Below are 17,223 nucleotides of genomic sequence, written 5' to 3'. Positions count from 1 at the left end.
CTACGGCTGTGTCGACATCGAAGGATGCACCGATACCGACAGAGGTGCCGATACTGGAGCCACAGCCTCAGTCATTATCACCTGGCCTACTGGCTTCATCACTAAGCCAACAAATGCCAGAGATCGTCGATATCGATACGGCGGAACTCATAAGTCACTCAATCGGTGCAGAGTTTTCCCCCGCACGATCGACTTCATCGGCATCGATGCTCGTAGACCTGGCCGACACCGATGGCCGTCGATACCGACCGAGGCATAATGTGGAGCGACACCAACCCTCCCAGTTGATCCCGGCTGTCGATACCGATGTCTCTGCCTATCGCCATGCAGCCCAAGGGCACGCTCATCCTAGGCCACGGAGCCGATCTCCTCGGTCTTATGGTCCACCACTTTCATGGGATGAGAGGCAAATGAGATATCTTTATGGGCCTTACCACCCTCCAATGCCATGGCTCCAGCATGCTTCATATCAGGATTGGGACCGTTATTCTGTTCAATCTCACCACAGATCTCGGTCACCTGCCAGGTCTCGGCCTCCTGCGACAATTTCAAGGCCTCCTGACAATCCTCCTCCATTGACCCTAGAGACGCAATCGGTGGTCCCTACGCCGAAGCCTGCGGCTCCTCCAGTGCCACTCGTCCATATCACCCCTCAGACTGATTCAGAGCAAGACTCATCGGACGAGGTGGACGAGGGTTCAGATTCAGATGATTCCGTGGTGCCTACGTCTCCGGATCACGTCTCCCCTACTCCGGATGTTGCCCATGACCTGCCTATCTCTCCTTCGGATAATATGCATGCTTACGCGGACCTTATCAAACGAATGGCCGTGGGGTTGAATCTCTCTGTCACTCAGAAACCTCCCCAGTCTACTGACACGTTATATGACGTGGTTCAAATGGACACTTCCTCTGTCATTGCCCTCCCTATGTCTTCCGTTTTGGTCGAGGCCGCTAAATCACCGTGGAAAAATCCCTTTTCTGCTCCAGTATCCACACGAAAGCTGGATCACATGTATAAGATCCAAGATCCAGAGGCAGAGTTTTTGATGACTCATCCAGCTCCTAACTCAATGATTGTAACATCTTCGTCTAAGTCTCGACGTACTCACACTGCTCCGTCGGATAAAGAGGGCAAAAAGCTTGACACCTTTGGCCGCAAGTTTTATTCGTCAGGCGCATTAGCTGTCAAACAATCCACGTACTTGGCTTGCATGGGCCGTTACCAATATTCCCTCTGGGAAAAGCTGACTGATCTGATTAACGCCATTCCGCAGGACCACCAGGGTGAGATTAAATCTCTTCAAAAAGAGGGCCTAATAGTGGCGAAACAGCAGCTTACGACATCTAAGCATGTTCTGGAAGCTTCTTCACGCACTATGACTTCCGCCATTGCATTGAGACGCCACTCGTGGCTTCGAAGTACTGCCCTTCCTTTCGACACTAGGTCACAAGTTGAAGACATGCCTTTTGATGGTCTCGGTTTGTTCCATTCCAACACCGATACCTCCCTCCAAGAGCTTGACAAGAGCATTAAGGCTTCCAGGGCTCTGGGAGTGTCTTCTTCAAATAGACAGCCACAGCGGTCCCGCACATGGCCAAGGCCGTGGCAACGGCGAAATCAGACGCACCAATCTCCAGAACCTAGATGGCGCCCTAGGAATTACTCCGGATCCCAGAGGCAGACCTACCAAAAGCCAAGATTCGGCACGACTCAGCAACAACCTCGTGCCAAACAACCTAAACAACCCTCCAAGCAGGGTTTTTGACTTCCTTATCCCCGAGTCAGCTCCCAGCCTTGTTTTGACCCGTCTCTCTCCATTCCTCCATGTATGGCGTACTATTACCTCCGACCAATGGGTCCTCTCCATCTTGACCAATGGATACAGGATTCAATTCCAGCAGAACCCCGAAATACCAGTCTTCGTCCGTACACCTCCCTCCCAACCCCTCCTTCGGGAGGTTTCCCTCCTTCTGCAGAAAGGGGCTATAGAACCTGTGCCCCTACACCTCCAAGGGAAGGGGTTTTACTCCCGATATTTTACTGTCCCAAAACGGGACGGAGGGTTGCGGCCCATCCTGGATCTCCGTGGCCTAAACCTCTATGTGGCGTACAGACGTTTCCGCATGACATCACTTCAGCAAATCATGCCGTTGCTCCGCCAAGATGTGTGGATGGCTACCCTGGATCTTCAGGACGCCTATTTTCATCTTTCAATCCACCCTTTCCACCGTCAATACCTTCGGTTTGCGATAGGCCGGGAGCATTTTCAGTATACTGCCCTCCCGTTCGGACTGTCGTGTGCCCCACGGGTGTTTACAAAGACCATGGTCGTGGTCGCGGCCTTCCTGAGGCTCCAGGGGATTTCGGTGTATCCTTACATCGACGATTGGCTGGTCGTCGCGTCGTCAAGACAGATACTAGAAGCCAACGTCTCCTTCACATTGTCCCTGCTGTCCGAACTGGGCCTTCAAGTCAATCCGTCCAAGTCCCATTTTTCCCCAGTCCAGCGTATCCAATATATAGGAGCGATACTCGACTCCCAAGACTGCATGGCCTATCTTCCCCCGGACAGGGCAGAAGACATAATCGCTCTGGCTTGTCGGGTGTGCACACAGCCCACCGTCACGGCCTACGACGTCCAGAGGCTTCTAGGGCTCATGGCTGCAACAAATGCAGTGCTATTGTTTGCGAGACTCAAAATGAGGAAACTACAACTCTGGTTCCTCCAATCGTACAAGCCGCACATGGAGGCACGTGCCGTCATCCTCTCTCCCCCATCCTACGTCAGAGACGCCGTCCGCTGGTGGACTGTGCCTTCCAACCTCCTACAAGGGGCCCCGTTTCACCTCCCTTCCCCGGAAATCGTCCTTACTACCGACGCTTCCATGACTGGTTGGGGCGCTCATTCCATGGGATGCTCCATAGGGGGCACATGGGATCACAGTCTACGAAAAAACCATATCAACTACCTGGAACTCCTGGCTGTTCAAAATGCAGTGACCAGCTTCCTCCCTCTACTCAGAGGGAAATGCGTCAATATTCTGACCGACAATACTACGGCAATGTCTTACATAAATCGCCAAGGCGGGACGGTTTCCAGGCGTCTATGCAAACTAGCTCTACATCTGTGGGAATTCTGCACAGCCAACGAAGTTTTCCTGGTGGCAACTCACATACCGGGAGAGCAGAATATAGAGGCAGATCATCTCAGCCGCTCTGGCCTCAGTCTTCACGAGTGGGGAATACGACCACATTACCTGCTCCCAGTTTTCCAGTTGTGGGGCACTCCCCAAGTCGACGTTTTTGCAACGACTCAAAACAAAAAATGTCGTCTATTTTGCAGCAGAGGAGGGTACGATGCCCAGTCATTAGGAGACGGTCTCCTGTACCCATGGTCTCAGAAACGCCTCTATATGTTCCCCCCTCTTCCGCTGATCCTCAGGGTGGTGCGCAAGATCCTCAGGGACAATGCACACGTGATACTAATAACGCCCTGGTGGCCCAGGCAACCCTGGTTTTCCACCCTCCTCGACCTGTCTCGAAGAACCTTCTACCACTTCCCTGTCGTTCCAGACCTACTTCACCTCCACAACTCCCCGGTGCTTCATCACGACGTGAAAGCACTGAAGCTGACGGCGTGGCAAATACTTCCAAGGGATTCTCCGCTCGCATAGAGCATGTCCTTTTGAATTCAAGGAAACAGTCCACGCGCAGGTCTTACGCCCAGAAATGGACTAAATTCTGCTCCTTTCTTGGGGCTGATGCCTCCTGGGCAACCACTGCGGGTCTGGAGAAAATTTTTTCATTTATTTTATCCCTCGCTGACTCGGGGCTCTCCCACTCCTCGTTGCGTGTTTATTTGGCTGCATTGTCAGCTTTTCATGTTCCAGTTGATGGTTATTCACTGTTCACCCATCCAGTTACCAAACGCTTCCTGACAGGTTTACTTCGCCTTTATCCTCCACTCAAGTCTCCGCCTGTGCCTTGGGACCTTCCCCTGGTCCTGCGCCAACTTACACGGAAGCCTTTTGAACCTCTGGCCACATGCGAACTACGTCTCCTAACATGGAAGACAGCATTTTTGGTTGCAATTACGTCGGCCAGGAGAGTTGGAGAACTTTTGGCGTTCAGGCACGACGCCCCTTACCTTTCCGTACTTCCTGACGGAATCCGATTGGTGCCGGACATTTCGTTCCTGCCTAAGGTAATTTCTGAATTCCATCTGCAAGCTGAAGTCTTCTTGCCGACTTTCTTTCCAAATCCAGTATCTGCTGAGGATAGATTACTGCATACACTGGATGTCAAGAGGGCTCTCTTGTTCTACCTGAAAAGGACACATCCAACTAGGAAAGATCCCCATCTATTCCTTTCATATGCATCACCTCGCCTGGGGACTCGTATAACAGCCCAGCGTCTATCCAAGTGGATAGTGGAGTTGGTTCGTCTTTGCTACCTCCTGGCAAAACAGCCGTTGCCTGGTCCCATCAGAGCTCACTCCACTAGGGCTCTTGCGACATCTACGGCTTTTCTCAAAGGTGTGCCAATACATGACATCTGCAAAGCTGCCACTTGGGCTACGCCTAATACATTCATCAGGCATTACGCCCTCGACGTCCGACGCACCAATGACAGCATCAGCCGTCACGTTTTGTCTTCAGCCCAGCGATGAACATCCTGCCAGCACCCTCCTCCAGGTAGGATATGGCTCGCTAGTCTCCCATTGGTGTGAAGCATAGAGACCACGAAGAAGATAAACAGGTTGCTTACCAGTAACTGGTGATCTTCGAGTGGTCATCTGTGCATTCACACCGCCCGCCCTCCTTCCCCTCTGCTGTCAGCTCCTAATTTTTTGATCGGTGTTGATTGGCGGCGGTGCTTTGAAGGAACTGGCGGGATCTCCGCGCCCGTCCCTCTGGGCATGCGTGCTGGGGTTCCTGCGCATGCTCAGTGGGACTCGCGCGAAAATCCTTTGAAACATAGCTTGCTACGGCACCGGTCGGGTCAGCACAGGCGCACTAAACCCATTGGTGTGAATGCACAGATGACCACTCGAAGATCACCAGTTACTGGTAAGCAACCTGTTTTTCTTAGCGATACAAGACTAGATATGGCTTTCAGTTGTCAATCCAGGGAACTTATAAATAGGGGAGCTATGGGACAGAAGGCTTCGGGGAGATGAAGGATTGGCAGGGTAAGGAACAAGCTCAGCGGCAAGGACCAGTGGGAGGAATGTGGGCATAGCAAGACACTGAGGGAAGGAATATGCCAATGAGAGAAATGGGCTAGGAAGAGCTGCGGTAGAGATATTTGGCAGATTTGAAGTCAGGACTAGGCAGAGTAGAAATAGAGCCATAGAGATTGTGAGTGATGGAAAAGATTAGATGGTTAAGGAGCTGAGAAGTCAGGACTTGGGGAGGAGGACGGTATACAAGGCTGCCGGGCATGGCCTGGCAATGTGGGGGAGATGGGGAAGGTAGGAACTTACGGGGGGGATGATTGAAGAAGAAGAAGAAGAGTTGGTTTTATACTTCGCTCTTCACTACCCAAAGGAGTCTCGGAGCAGCTTACAATCTCCTTTCCCTTCCTCTCCCCACAACAGACACCCTGTGAGGTAGGTGGGGCTGAGAGAGCTCTGAGAGAGCTATGACTGACCCAAGGTCACCCAGCTGGCATGGAGGAGTGGGGAATCAAACCTCGTTCTCCAGATTAGAGTCCGCTGCTCTCAGCCACTACACCACACTAGCTCTCCACCTTGGCACCTTCTGGCATGATGATGCTACTTTCAACATGGCCCAGAAGTGACATCTTCATACCTACCCCAAACTCTATGGCTTAACCATAGCAATGGGTGATGATCTAGCATTCGCCCAAAACTCAATGATATCACTTACAGGTCACACTTTTATGCTGGGGCTGCCGATCAACACCCCCCCCCCATGTTCTCTACCCTTTTCTGCCTGCTGCTCAGCAGGGCAGCGGGGGCAGGAGGTTTCCTTCCAGCTGCCACCAGCAGATAACTGGCAACCCAGCTGGTATAAGAGACTGGTGTGGCTATTTGTGCTCAAGCCTTTCCCTTACATGGTCTCCCACCCTCCTTCCCCTTGCAGTGCTGGATTCTGTTCCACTCTTTCAATCAAGCATAGTTGGCCATTCTGTGTAAACAAGGAAAACCGTGAGTTGTAATGAAACCAGGATTACAAATGACAGCTTGCCGTTCTAGTTTCCAGGCAAAAACTATGCTTTGTGCAAAAAAATTGTTTGGCCATGGTTGGGAAGGTTCTGAATGTTCAGTCCGAGCTGACCCCAAGCCCTGTTCACATTACAATGAACACACATACTTCTGTGTGCGCAGGTGTACATCTGTTTGTAAGAAAAATCCAACGTGTGTGGGTTTCAATCACGTGTTCAATGCTACATGCGCCGAATATAAAATGAGACATACTCAGTGTAAAGAACGTGTGTTCTCTGTAACTTGTGAACAAGGCTCCAGAGTGTGCTGAAAGGACAGAAGAAGCAGGGAATCAAGGTAAGAAGAGCCAGTGAGAAAAGAGGGTTGGGTAGATGTTTGCTGGTGGTGCTGAGTGATGCTGGAAGGCAAGGTGGTCGGAATGGCATGAAAATGGTAGGGTTTTGCCCCATTTTTTTAATATATAATTTCATCCATCACTCTTCAAGTGCCTCTGAGCTGAGCTTACGTTCTCAAAATCTAATGCGTTGACTGATAGACTTGAGCTTTACATTTGTCATACAGATTCAGAAGTTCCTGAAAGTGGCTTGTAATATTAGGAGTGAAAACACTTGCGTAGCAAATTGAGAATCTATTGCAAATCGAGATGAGACTTACGCCGGTTGCTTTGTTGCTTGTGTAAGATTTATCCCTAGCCAAATGCACTAGGGACAACAAGCACAGCTCCGGACTCCCTTGCTTGTCAATCGCAGCTTCTTCGTCACTGTCCATGCTCCGACTTAAAAGCCGCTCATTTTCCGAAGATGCATCATTTTCACTGAGAAGGAAAACATAAGGAAGGATTGCTTTTCTATATGACCGTATATAGGTCTCCAGCTATGCCTTTGTCTGAAAGCTTATTCGAGTATAATGATAATTTAAGTATATGCATAATGATGTATGCAAGAGTTATATTGAGCCCATGGGTTAAAAAAAAAACATTACAGTGCAATAACTGCATCACAACTGTGCTTTTTGCATGAAAAATAACTCGGCAGTAACTGGAGAAAAGAAGGTAGCACAAGATTTCCACAACAATCACACCCTGTATCATGTCCTACTTTGGAAATTAAAGACAAACAAGAATAACATTTCGTACGATTCTAGTTATATGCCCTTATCCTGGAATCTGTTCCAGGTATGGTATGTGCCTGGAAAGTTTCTCCTGGTTGCGTGCAATGCCCATTAATTCACTTTCAATCAAGTTTCTGTTCCTTGGCAGATATAGATTGTCTCCTTCCACTTAATTTAATAGGGCTCAACCCATCTGCAAGCAATTCTTCTCTGTATCTAATCAGACACAAATCTGGCCCAAAAGCTTGTTTTAAAGCATTGGAATTTAGCTTCTTTTTAAGAATGATATGATGCCCATGTCTAGATTCTGGTTAGGTAGATTAAGCTTACTTCTCTTATTGTGCAATCCACATAACCCAAGAAAATATTGCTTTCAGATCTCTGAAGACAATTATGTTTTTTCCGTGTTTTCAGCACACTTGCTTGAATATCACATACCTTTTGACAGCCTTAGCTGGTGTTGCTGTCAACTTTCCAAACTCATCTTTCTCTGAGAAAATCACAACATTTTCTGCAAATTTTCAAAAAGAGAGAGTTATATAACTGGCAAAAACATCACATTTTTTAACACAATGGCTTCTCTTGCTTCTCTGTACGGGCATTTCAGTACAAATCCATCAAAAAGTTGGGCTGAGTTTTAATTACTCTGAGAGAATTGAGTTAAATTCTGGCCTGCACAGATGCCTTTCCACTTATTCTTCCACTAAATGGAATTTGTGTTCAAGCAATTAAAATAATAGATTTGTGCAGGGCATTGCATTAGAGCAATTTAAGCCTCGTGGGATCTGGTGTGTAAAAAGGAATTATAAAACAGCCCAAACCTTGCACTTCTTTTTTTTCTTCCTGCATGTTGGCCTGGGCTTCTACCGTCTTCACTGAATGGCTGGTGCAGCAAGCTGGAATGTAAAGACGTGTAACTGTTTAATGCTCATTCTTTGCAGCAGCAGAGTTACCCCCTTTCTAAACCCACTGAAGTTGGGAATGTGCTGTAAATATAGCATCTCAAAACTGCGATTCTATTCTTGATGGGTTGTTACCTTGAGCTGATGTTCTGGTTTTCACAATGTAAAACATGATGATCAGGACAATAGCAATAGCCATGATGAAAATCGTAGACATAGCAATGATAAGAGCAGTAGCAAGATGGCCTTGTCCAGAAAGATCTCCTGGAGTCACAAAGAAAGAGGAATTATTAACACACACGAGAAAACTGGAATGGATGATATAAAATGAAACCAGCACTAAACCAACTGTCCAGTCTCATTCACATTTAATTGGAAGAATAATCTCTGCTGAATTCAATGTGGCTTACTTCCAAATAAATGGCTGTAGGATTGTAATTTAAGGCTTTAATTGGTTGAACACTGGGCAGCATAACTCCCAACTAAATGTGTGTAGAATTGATAACTTTATATTTGTCTCTGTCTCCAACACAGACACACAGACACACACACAGACACACACACACACACATTCCTTCCCCAGCTCACCCCCCCACTCATTCAGTAAGAATTTGTCATGCATCTCAGAGTGCACTTGCAGATTTAGACTGGGGACAGGGACTGTTGATACCACTGCAGGGTGGTGGCATGATTTTCATGCATTTGTTCTCACAATAACATGTTTTAGCACCCCCAAAAAAAGATAGCTCTTGTGGCTGCATAGTTCCCTCTAAGCTGAGTTGGTGTGAGCTAGCTCACAGATTTTTAGCCTCCGGCTCACACATTTTTGTCTTAGCTCAGGAAGGGATGGCTCCAAAGCAAACTGATTTATGCAGCAGCCAAATCGCTCGCTCGTAACTTTAATGCCAGTAGCTCACAAAGTAGAATTTTTGCTCACAAGACTCCACAGCTTAAAGGGAACATTGGCTGCAATACATTTCCACATTCTAAATAAACCTCAACGGATGCTAGAGATAAAGGAAGCAAAATTAACTTCTAGTCGGAAGATATTCATCTCATTTGCAGAGTTCATCACAAATTCATCCCTGCGGAAGCACCGGTGCTCATGGCGAGAGAAATCATTTGCATCCTCATCTAAATGCTGGCATCCAGTTCCATGGCCGATTTTAAGCCTGCTCGTGGCAGACCCACAGATCAAAGCCGCTTAGACTTCTGAAACGGCACTGAACTGTGCTCCTCCAGAGACAAGAAGCCTCACAGATCTCCTAGTCAGCAACACCCACCCCACCTGCATGCTGAAATTCCTTCCACAAGCCAGGAGATGGATGATTTGCTGAAGGTAAAGGTGAGACAGGTGGGTTTTCTTACCTTTGTGCACATGCTGGAAAGGAGAACGAGTGCTGGTTCCAGAAGTACTTGAGAAACTGACTGATACTCCAGAAGTAATACCTGTACCTGTAATAATAAACACACAACTTCCCGGTTAACTTTGTAAAATCTCAGCCAGATATTGCCATATTGATAAAGTGACAGCAGCTTCCTTGAATATCCTCATTCATTTTCGAGCTAATCTTACAACTGACATCTCAACAACTTCTGTGCAGATCTATGGTTCCGTGTGGCAAAACAAGCATATGACACACCTTTCTCTCTGACTGATGCTTGCCAGCTGAATGCTGGAGCGGGAGAATTACAGTGCATTTCTAAGCATTTCTACTCACTGATTTCAATGGGGCAGTTCTAGTAAGTGTACACTGGATGTCAATAAGTGCGTAGGTTGACAGGTCCCCCCTGCCCACCAGCGGGGGATGGGAAGTAGGGTTGCCAGATCCTGGTTGGGAAACCTCTGGAGATTTGGGGGTGGAGCTTGGGGAGGACAGGGACTTGAGTGGGGTATGATGTCATAGAGTCCACCCTCCAAAGCATCCATTTTCTCCGGGGGAACTATTCTCTGAAGACTGGAGATGAGCTGTAATTCCAGGGTATCCACAGGTCCCACCTGGAGGCTGGCATAGGCCTTAGATGCAGTTTAAAAAAAAACCCAAAGAAGCCAGGGAATTCACTGTTTGTTAGGCTGAATCTTTAGTGGGAACACATAAGAAAACAAGACTCCTTGGTTATCCAACAAATAAGTGTGTTGCATCTTCTTAATGAAGCAGTTCTTCACATGGCTAATGCATCTTCTTTGTATATACTTTTTATGGTTCTATTTATTAGGGTTAATGATCAGACGCAGGGCTCTTTCTGTAGCAGGAACTCCTTTGCATGTTAGGTGACACACCCCTAATGTAGCCAATCCTCCAAGAGCTTACAGAACTCTTCTTACAGTGGCTACTGTAAGCTCTTGGAGGATTGGCTACATTAGGGGTGTGTCACCTAACATGCAAAGGAGTTCCTGCTACAAAAAGACCCCTGGATCAGAGCAAAAAACAAGGCTGCCTAGCATAGATAGTTTTAGAAAGATATGAGACATATTCATGGATGGATAAGTCCATCTATGGCTGTTAGCTGTTATAACTAAAGGTACCTTCCAAGTCCAGAGGCAGGAAACTTCAGAATATCAGTGCTAGGAGGAAGCATCAAGGGGAAGGCCTTGGCCTTTATGCCCAATGTGTTGGCCCTGAAGGGCAACTGGTTGACCACTATGTGTTCTTAGATACCTTCAAAAATGACTTGTCTTTAGGGCCACTTCATTTATCTCTTGTGTTTACTGCAGATGCCAGTGGTTTCCAGTAAATACATAAGGTGCGAATAGGAGATGTACATTTCCAAACCCTTGGCAATACAGAGTGCTAGTGCCCCAAGGAACTGATGGCTGGCAAGATCCCAGTGGAGTATGTTATTTTTTTGGGAGAAGCACATCAACTTTCACACTTGGTTTGTTTACTGTGGCAAGCACTGGTATGTTACTCATGTAGTGGAACACGGTCTTCAGTGCCTGTGGCAAAAGAGACGGTAGTGCGTACAGACTGTCGCATGTACACCCCAGTCCAGAAAAGAACATGGAGCCATTTGCTGAATTCACAACAAGATTTATCTTGATTTCCCCAGCCTTGCAGCCTGCATAGCAATTGACTTAAAATGCCATATGGAATATTAGTGTGTGGGAGGGGGTGTCTGCAGGGGAAGAGTCCTGCTGTATACAAAGCAAACCGCCGTAAACACACAGTGAGTTTGATCTTAGGACTCCCTTTCTCTAAGTCTTCCTTCAACAGAGAAAGACTTCCTCCAATGGAGAATTACTTATTCTGATGGAGAATAACTCTGTCTTTGTTGGAGGAAAACTTGGTGAGAGGAAGTCATAGGATCCAACCCAGTATGTTTTTGGACTGGGATCTAAAGTGTGGAGCTGTATGTAGTTGAATGGATACCATTCATACTAATTGGTAGCGCAACTAAGTGAAAAAGAAACCAACAGATTGTTCATCATCGTACAGGATAGGTAAGTTATTAATTATTTTTAGCACCACTTAGGATTTTGAATCCTTGGCAAAGATAGAACAATAGTTGGAGGTGTGTGGGATTGAAGAATTTATCTGGATAAATTCGTACCACATTTTTTTTAAAGACAAAAGCTGTTGTTTTGTAGTTCTGGAAAGTATAGAATTTTCTTGGCCCAGCTCCATCTGACAAATTTGACAGGAAATTAAGTTCTCTGGTAGTGCGTGAAAAATGTCTCATGAGTTATGAAGCAGAGAAATGTGCTTGCTCTAAATAAAATGTGTTTTTTTTAATAAAATGAAAAACTATTACACAATATATAATATCCCCAGACAATGACAAAAACAAATGCACATTTTTAAACCTGGCCAACAAAGTACACAGTTCATTGACTTTGAATGAAATTTCCCTTTAACTTTGGTAAAAGTACCTTCCGAGCACTGCTAGTTCTTTAGTACAGTAAAAAGTGTATGTTCTTTTATTACATACGCTTTTCATTTAAAACTCAAATAGTTCCTGTTTTTATTAGATGTTTTACAGAGCGGTTTATTTAGCTAGCCCTTTTCAATGTATACATATCATAACTGATTTTGTACTTCAAGTTATACAAATTTCGAAGAAGGGCATGCCTGATATCTCCAGGCATTTAATGTTTGTATATCAAGATGCTCAAATGAATCAGAGAATTGGTTCCTGCAATCCTTCATCCCCCTCTTATGCATTCAACCACTTCTAGTCTTCTATCTGTTTAAGCAGCAGTTGTACTCAAGAGAGGATCTCAATGTCACACGCAAAGTTATGGAATTTAGTCATGCAGCCCACAGCCCTCCCTGCACAAGGTTGTCCCCACCACTTTGAGATGGCTTATACTGATGTTTATGTAAACAATGTATACATCACTCCCCACACGTGAATAAATGCTCTGCAAAGGGGTATGTGTGTATGTATAGAGAGGGAGAAAGACAAAGGGAGAGAGATGGATGTACACAGGAGTAGGCTTCTGCGTGCTGATCTCTTGTGATTTCGGATCCACATATACAAAAGTGGTCAACATAGGCTGAAGAACCCATATCCTACAAATGGCTTCACACAAGTATCCAGCTTCGGTGTGCATAGTCTTGGCAGATGTTTGGCACATTCCACTTTGACAGTCATCACCTGTTCCCTAAATGAGGGCACGGAATCCAGGTTCCATCTCCTCCCAAGCTCCAGTAGGTGCTTGGCACTGTCTAAACTGGATGTATCAACCATCTATGAGATGCTCATGTAGATCTCCTGACAAACCACTGTTATCGATTTCACACAAGAGCTGCACCACGGTCACGCCTCCCTTTGCCCTTCTTCTATCGGTCAATTTCCCACTTGAAGCTGCGTGGCCGCATTTTGACCCGCAGCTTCGCCCGATTTTCCCTGCGGCTTTGTGATCCTGTTTTTTGAGGATCACAAAACCGCGGGGAAAATCAGGTGAAGCCGCGGATCAAAATGCAGCCGCGCGGTTTCGAGTGGGAAATTTGCCAATAGAAGTGGGGCAAAGGGGGGTGCGACTGCAGGGCAGCTCTTGTGTGAAATTGGTCTGTGTGTTCTAGTCCTTTGGTATGCACAGCAAATATGAATTAGGTTATAAAGATTTTTATATTTGATGGTACCAGCTTTGGTTCATTACAGAAAATAGATGTAAAATGTCTAATACTTTGGTATCAGCCAGTTTGATGCAAATGATAAACAAACAACAATATGCACCTAAAATTTGGACTTTAAAGAGATGGCTGTCTTGTATTTTTGTTAGAAGTTACACGTTGCTGCAGTATTCCTTCTTGACAAATAGTGTCTTACGTCTCATTGTGCTACATTTTTCTCTTCTTATTTTCATCCAGCTATCCCATATTAATTCCTGTTTTTTGTCTTTGGCTCATTCCTTGTGCCATCCTTAGTTCCAGGAGAAATGGATGATGCTCTGAGTTATTAGTGTATAATGTAAGATGTAATACAATTATCCTATCCTTTGAAACACACCAGAGAGCAAGGCAAAGATGTTTGTTGATTCCTCTGCTATCTTACCTGTCTTGAGCATTTCACCCACTGAGGTTTTGATCTTCATTGTTCAAACGCATGGGAACGCTAATAATTGCTTTATCCTATTAATCGGGCTTTAGCCTCATCTATTTGACAGGCCACCAGGCTTGTGAAATTCCCTATGGTGCGCTAGTAATGTGACTCAGGATAGTGGAGGAATCACACAGTTGTTACAAGTTGTAACAGATCAACAACAGTCCCTTCTCCTCCCAGTTCCATGGCATTTCAGTGAGCACAGGCCAATCACACCCTACATCGTCTACTTCTAGATTATCCAACAGGCTGCAGCTTGTATCATTTTCAAGCAAGCTACACTATACTTTTTTTTTTTGCTTCACACATCTGAGTTCAAGCATGTATTAATGGAACCACCTTCTGCTTTGCTCAATTAACATTCACTATGCATCAATACACACATCTGGGAACTTCAGTAATGCAGCAAAACTGAAACAGGGATCTAATCCAGGTAAGGAGCTGCCTTATACAAGGAGAAGGACTCTTAATACTCTCTTGAGTAGCAGTAGCCCTCCATAGTCTCTGAAAACCTATACTTTCATTCCTTTAATTGGGGATGCTGAAGACTGAACTTGGCACTCAATGTGTCTATTATCTCTCATTCCCATACCATCAGAGCCTTTTTTGTGGTATATTCCCCATTTTTTTCATATATATCCAAATTGGTGCACCATTTATGTGCTGGGAAGTAACAGGAGTTGCTGAGACCATATATACATTGCCCTGGAAGACATATGTCCCCCGAGTTTCCATCTTGAGCATCCATAATGAATTCAAATTGGCACAAGAAATGCATAGAAACATTTCCACCCCTGGCATATTAAAAAAAGCCCCTCAGTTTTCTGGTTCAGAAGTGGCTGAATTTTACCACACTGATAATGTCCAAACCTTCCACTTTCATCTAATGCATTGCCCATGGAAGCTTTCAGCAGTATTTTAGAAGTTTCTCACTAAAATGCATTCAAATAGAAATAAAGTCCAGTGCACTTACATTCTTTTGTGTTGGGAGGCGCCAGCGAGCATGAGTAGCAAACCATGCCATAGATGTTCCTTGGCCTGTTCTCCAGCATGTAGTAACTATAATGAAAGAACAAGACAAGGCAAAGCAATATAATTGAGTTCCTTGCTTTTTAAGCATGGTTGAGAAGTAATCAATTACTCTACGAGATGAAATCACTACTTTAAATTTTGTATACTTGGTTTAATGGCATTATCCGCTTTTCTCTTGCTTGGCTGGAAACAGCCTCTCTTTTATCCTTCACTGCCATCATAAATAAGGTCAACCAAGCATTAAAGATGCATGACATGAGGCGATATCACCGCCTGAAACAACATACATTTGTCCACTGAACTTGCAACATAACTCTCTGAATGCCCCTGTAATGAGTCTTTCTGCACAAGGAAAAAACTGGATCCCACCTAACTAATGGAAAGGAGGTGATTTTCCCAAATTTTCCCCAGTACCACGCTCTGAACAACTGTAATATAAACAGCCTTGTAACCGGAGGTCATGATTTGGAATAAGTAGTGAAGTGGCTAAGTTTGCGGATGACACTAAGTTGTTCAGGGTGGTGAGAACTAGGGAGGACTGTGAGTAGCTCCAGGGGGATCTGTCGAGGATGGGCGAGTGGGCGTCAACGTGGCAAATGAGTTTCAATGTGCACAAGTGCAAAGTAATGCACATCGGAGGCAGAAATCCTAACTATAAATATACATTGATGGGGTCCAAACTGGCGGTAACTGACCAGGAGAGAGATCTTGGAGTTGTAGTAGATAACTCACTGAAGATGTCGACTCAGTCTGAGACTGCAATATAAAAAGGCAAATGCTGTGCTGGGGATTATTGGGAAGGGAACTGAAAACAAATCAGCCAGAATCATAATGCCCCTGTATAAATCTATGGTGCAGCCTCATTTGGAATACTTTGTACAGTTCTGGTCACTGCACCTCAAAAAGGATATTATAGCATTGGAAAAGGTGCAGAAGGGGCCAATTAAAATAATTAAGGGGGTGGAACACCTTCCCTATGAAGAAAGGGTTAAAGAGGTTAGGGCTCTTTAACTTGGAGAAACAAAGATTGGGGTGTGTGTGACATGATAGAGGTTTACAAAATTATGCATGGGATACAGAAGGTAGAGAAAGAAGCACTTCTCTCCCTTTCTCACAATACAAGAACTTGTGGGCATTCAATGAAATTAAGGAGCAGTAGGCTTAGACTAGGTCAAAGGTAGTATTTGTTCACCCAGAGAATAATTAACAAGTGGAATTCACTGCCGCAGGAAGGGGCAGCGGCCACAAGCACAGACATTTTCAAGAGGGGATTAGATAAACATATGGCACAGAGGTCCATCAGTGACTATTAGCCACAAGGTGTAGATGGAACACTATGTCTGGGGCAGTGATGCTCTGTATTCTTGGTGTTTGGGGGCAACAGTGGGAGGCTTTTGTAGTGCTGGCCCCATTGGTGGACCTCCTGATGGCACCTGGGCTTTGGCCACTATGTGACACAGTGTTGGATTAGATGGGTCGTTGGCCTGATCCAATATGGCTTCTCTAGTTCCCTAACACATATAAGGGAATGTGTCCAAATTATAAATGATATCACTACACATGTGAAAGCACCTTACTATGACAGTTCTCATGCTTCTGCTAATGCAAAAGGAAGAACCTCTTTGGATTTTGCTTTCAGTTTTTGTCATGCAATTAATTGGGCTGTCCAGCATCCCTTCTGTATACAAATGGCATCTTCTCCAGGCAAAAGAACACCTTAGAACCAATACTTAAAAATATACAGTTTTAAAGTATTTGCTTCAAAAGTGTGGTAGCAACCAGGCTAAAAAGGAAGAATAAATATAAAACAAACTCCAGAGTCACTATATTCTTTACAGGGCAAGCATGGTCACATCACACTCAAAAGTCAACAGGACGGTATGTATCCATCACAATTTTCTGATTCTCTTCACTCTCCCAAGATAATGCACAAAGGAGTGTTGAATAAATTCATATTTTGTGGGGTGTGCCTGGATTCCTGGCAGTGTTGGGTCTTCAGCTGTTGGGCAGCCGTGCGAAGGTCAGATGAGATTCTATACTCTTCCCCTCTTATACTTTGTTGCCATGTCTTCATTCAGTCACATCTTCCTATCTATATATCTAATACCGAAGTGGCCCCGTCTGTGCGGATACTTAAATCCGTGCATCGGGGGCCCCTGGGGGGAGGGAGATGTTTGTGCGCATGTGGGGAGGTCCCCACGTCTGCACAAAAATCTGAAAATGTACAAAAACTATCGGGGGGATGTTTAAATCCCCCCAAAACTGGCAGAGTGTCCCCTGAGCATGCGCAGGGAACGCTCTGCACACTCCAAGTTGAGGGAGGGGGAAATAGCGAGCCGCTTGCCCCTCACTTCAGTGCCGGGTTGGGAGGGGAAACAGCGAGCGGCTTGCCGCTCGCCCCTCGCTTCAGTGCCGGGTTGGGGGGGGGAGGGCGGGGA

General features: G+C 45.7%; 1 protein-coding gene across 1 annotated transcript in view; it reads right to left on the bottom strand.

The window, feature by feature from the left end:
• Positions 1-17,223, bottom strand: part of EDAR (ectodysplasin A receptor) — a 28,827-nt gene that overhangs the window by 4,882 nt on the left and 6,722 nt on the right. Inside the window, exons 4-9 of the mRNA XM_015419715.1 lie at positions 14,727-14,812; positions 9,575-9,661; positions 8,342-8,470; positions 8,126-8,200; positions 7,743-7,815; positions 6,849-7,008 (exon numbers count right to left, since the gene is read on the bottom strand). Coding sequence (XP_015275201.1) covers positions 6,849-7,008; positions 7,743-7,815; positions 8,126-8,200; positions 8,342-8,470; positions 9,575-9,661; positions 14,727-14,812 — 610 coding nt within the window. The remainder of the gene's footprint in view (positions 1-6,848; positions 7,009-7,742; positions 7,816-8,125; positions 8,201-8,341; positions 8,471-9,574; positions 9,662-14,726; positions 14,813-17,223) is intronic.

This window comes from Gekko japonicus, unplaced genomic scaffold (genome assembly GCF_001447785.1).
Source record: "Gekko japonicus isolate JY-2015 unplaced genomic scaffold, Gekko_japonicus_V1.1 scaffold1751, whole genome shotgun sequence".
Taxonomy (NCBI): Eukaryota; Metazoa; Chordata; class Lepidosauria; order Squamata; family Gekkonidae; genus Gekko; species Gekko japonicus.
This window is presented reverse-complemented; position numbering and strand designations above follow the sequence as displayed.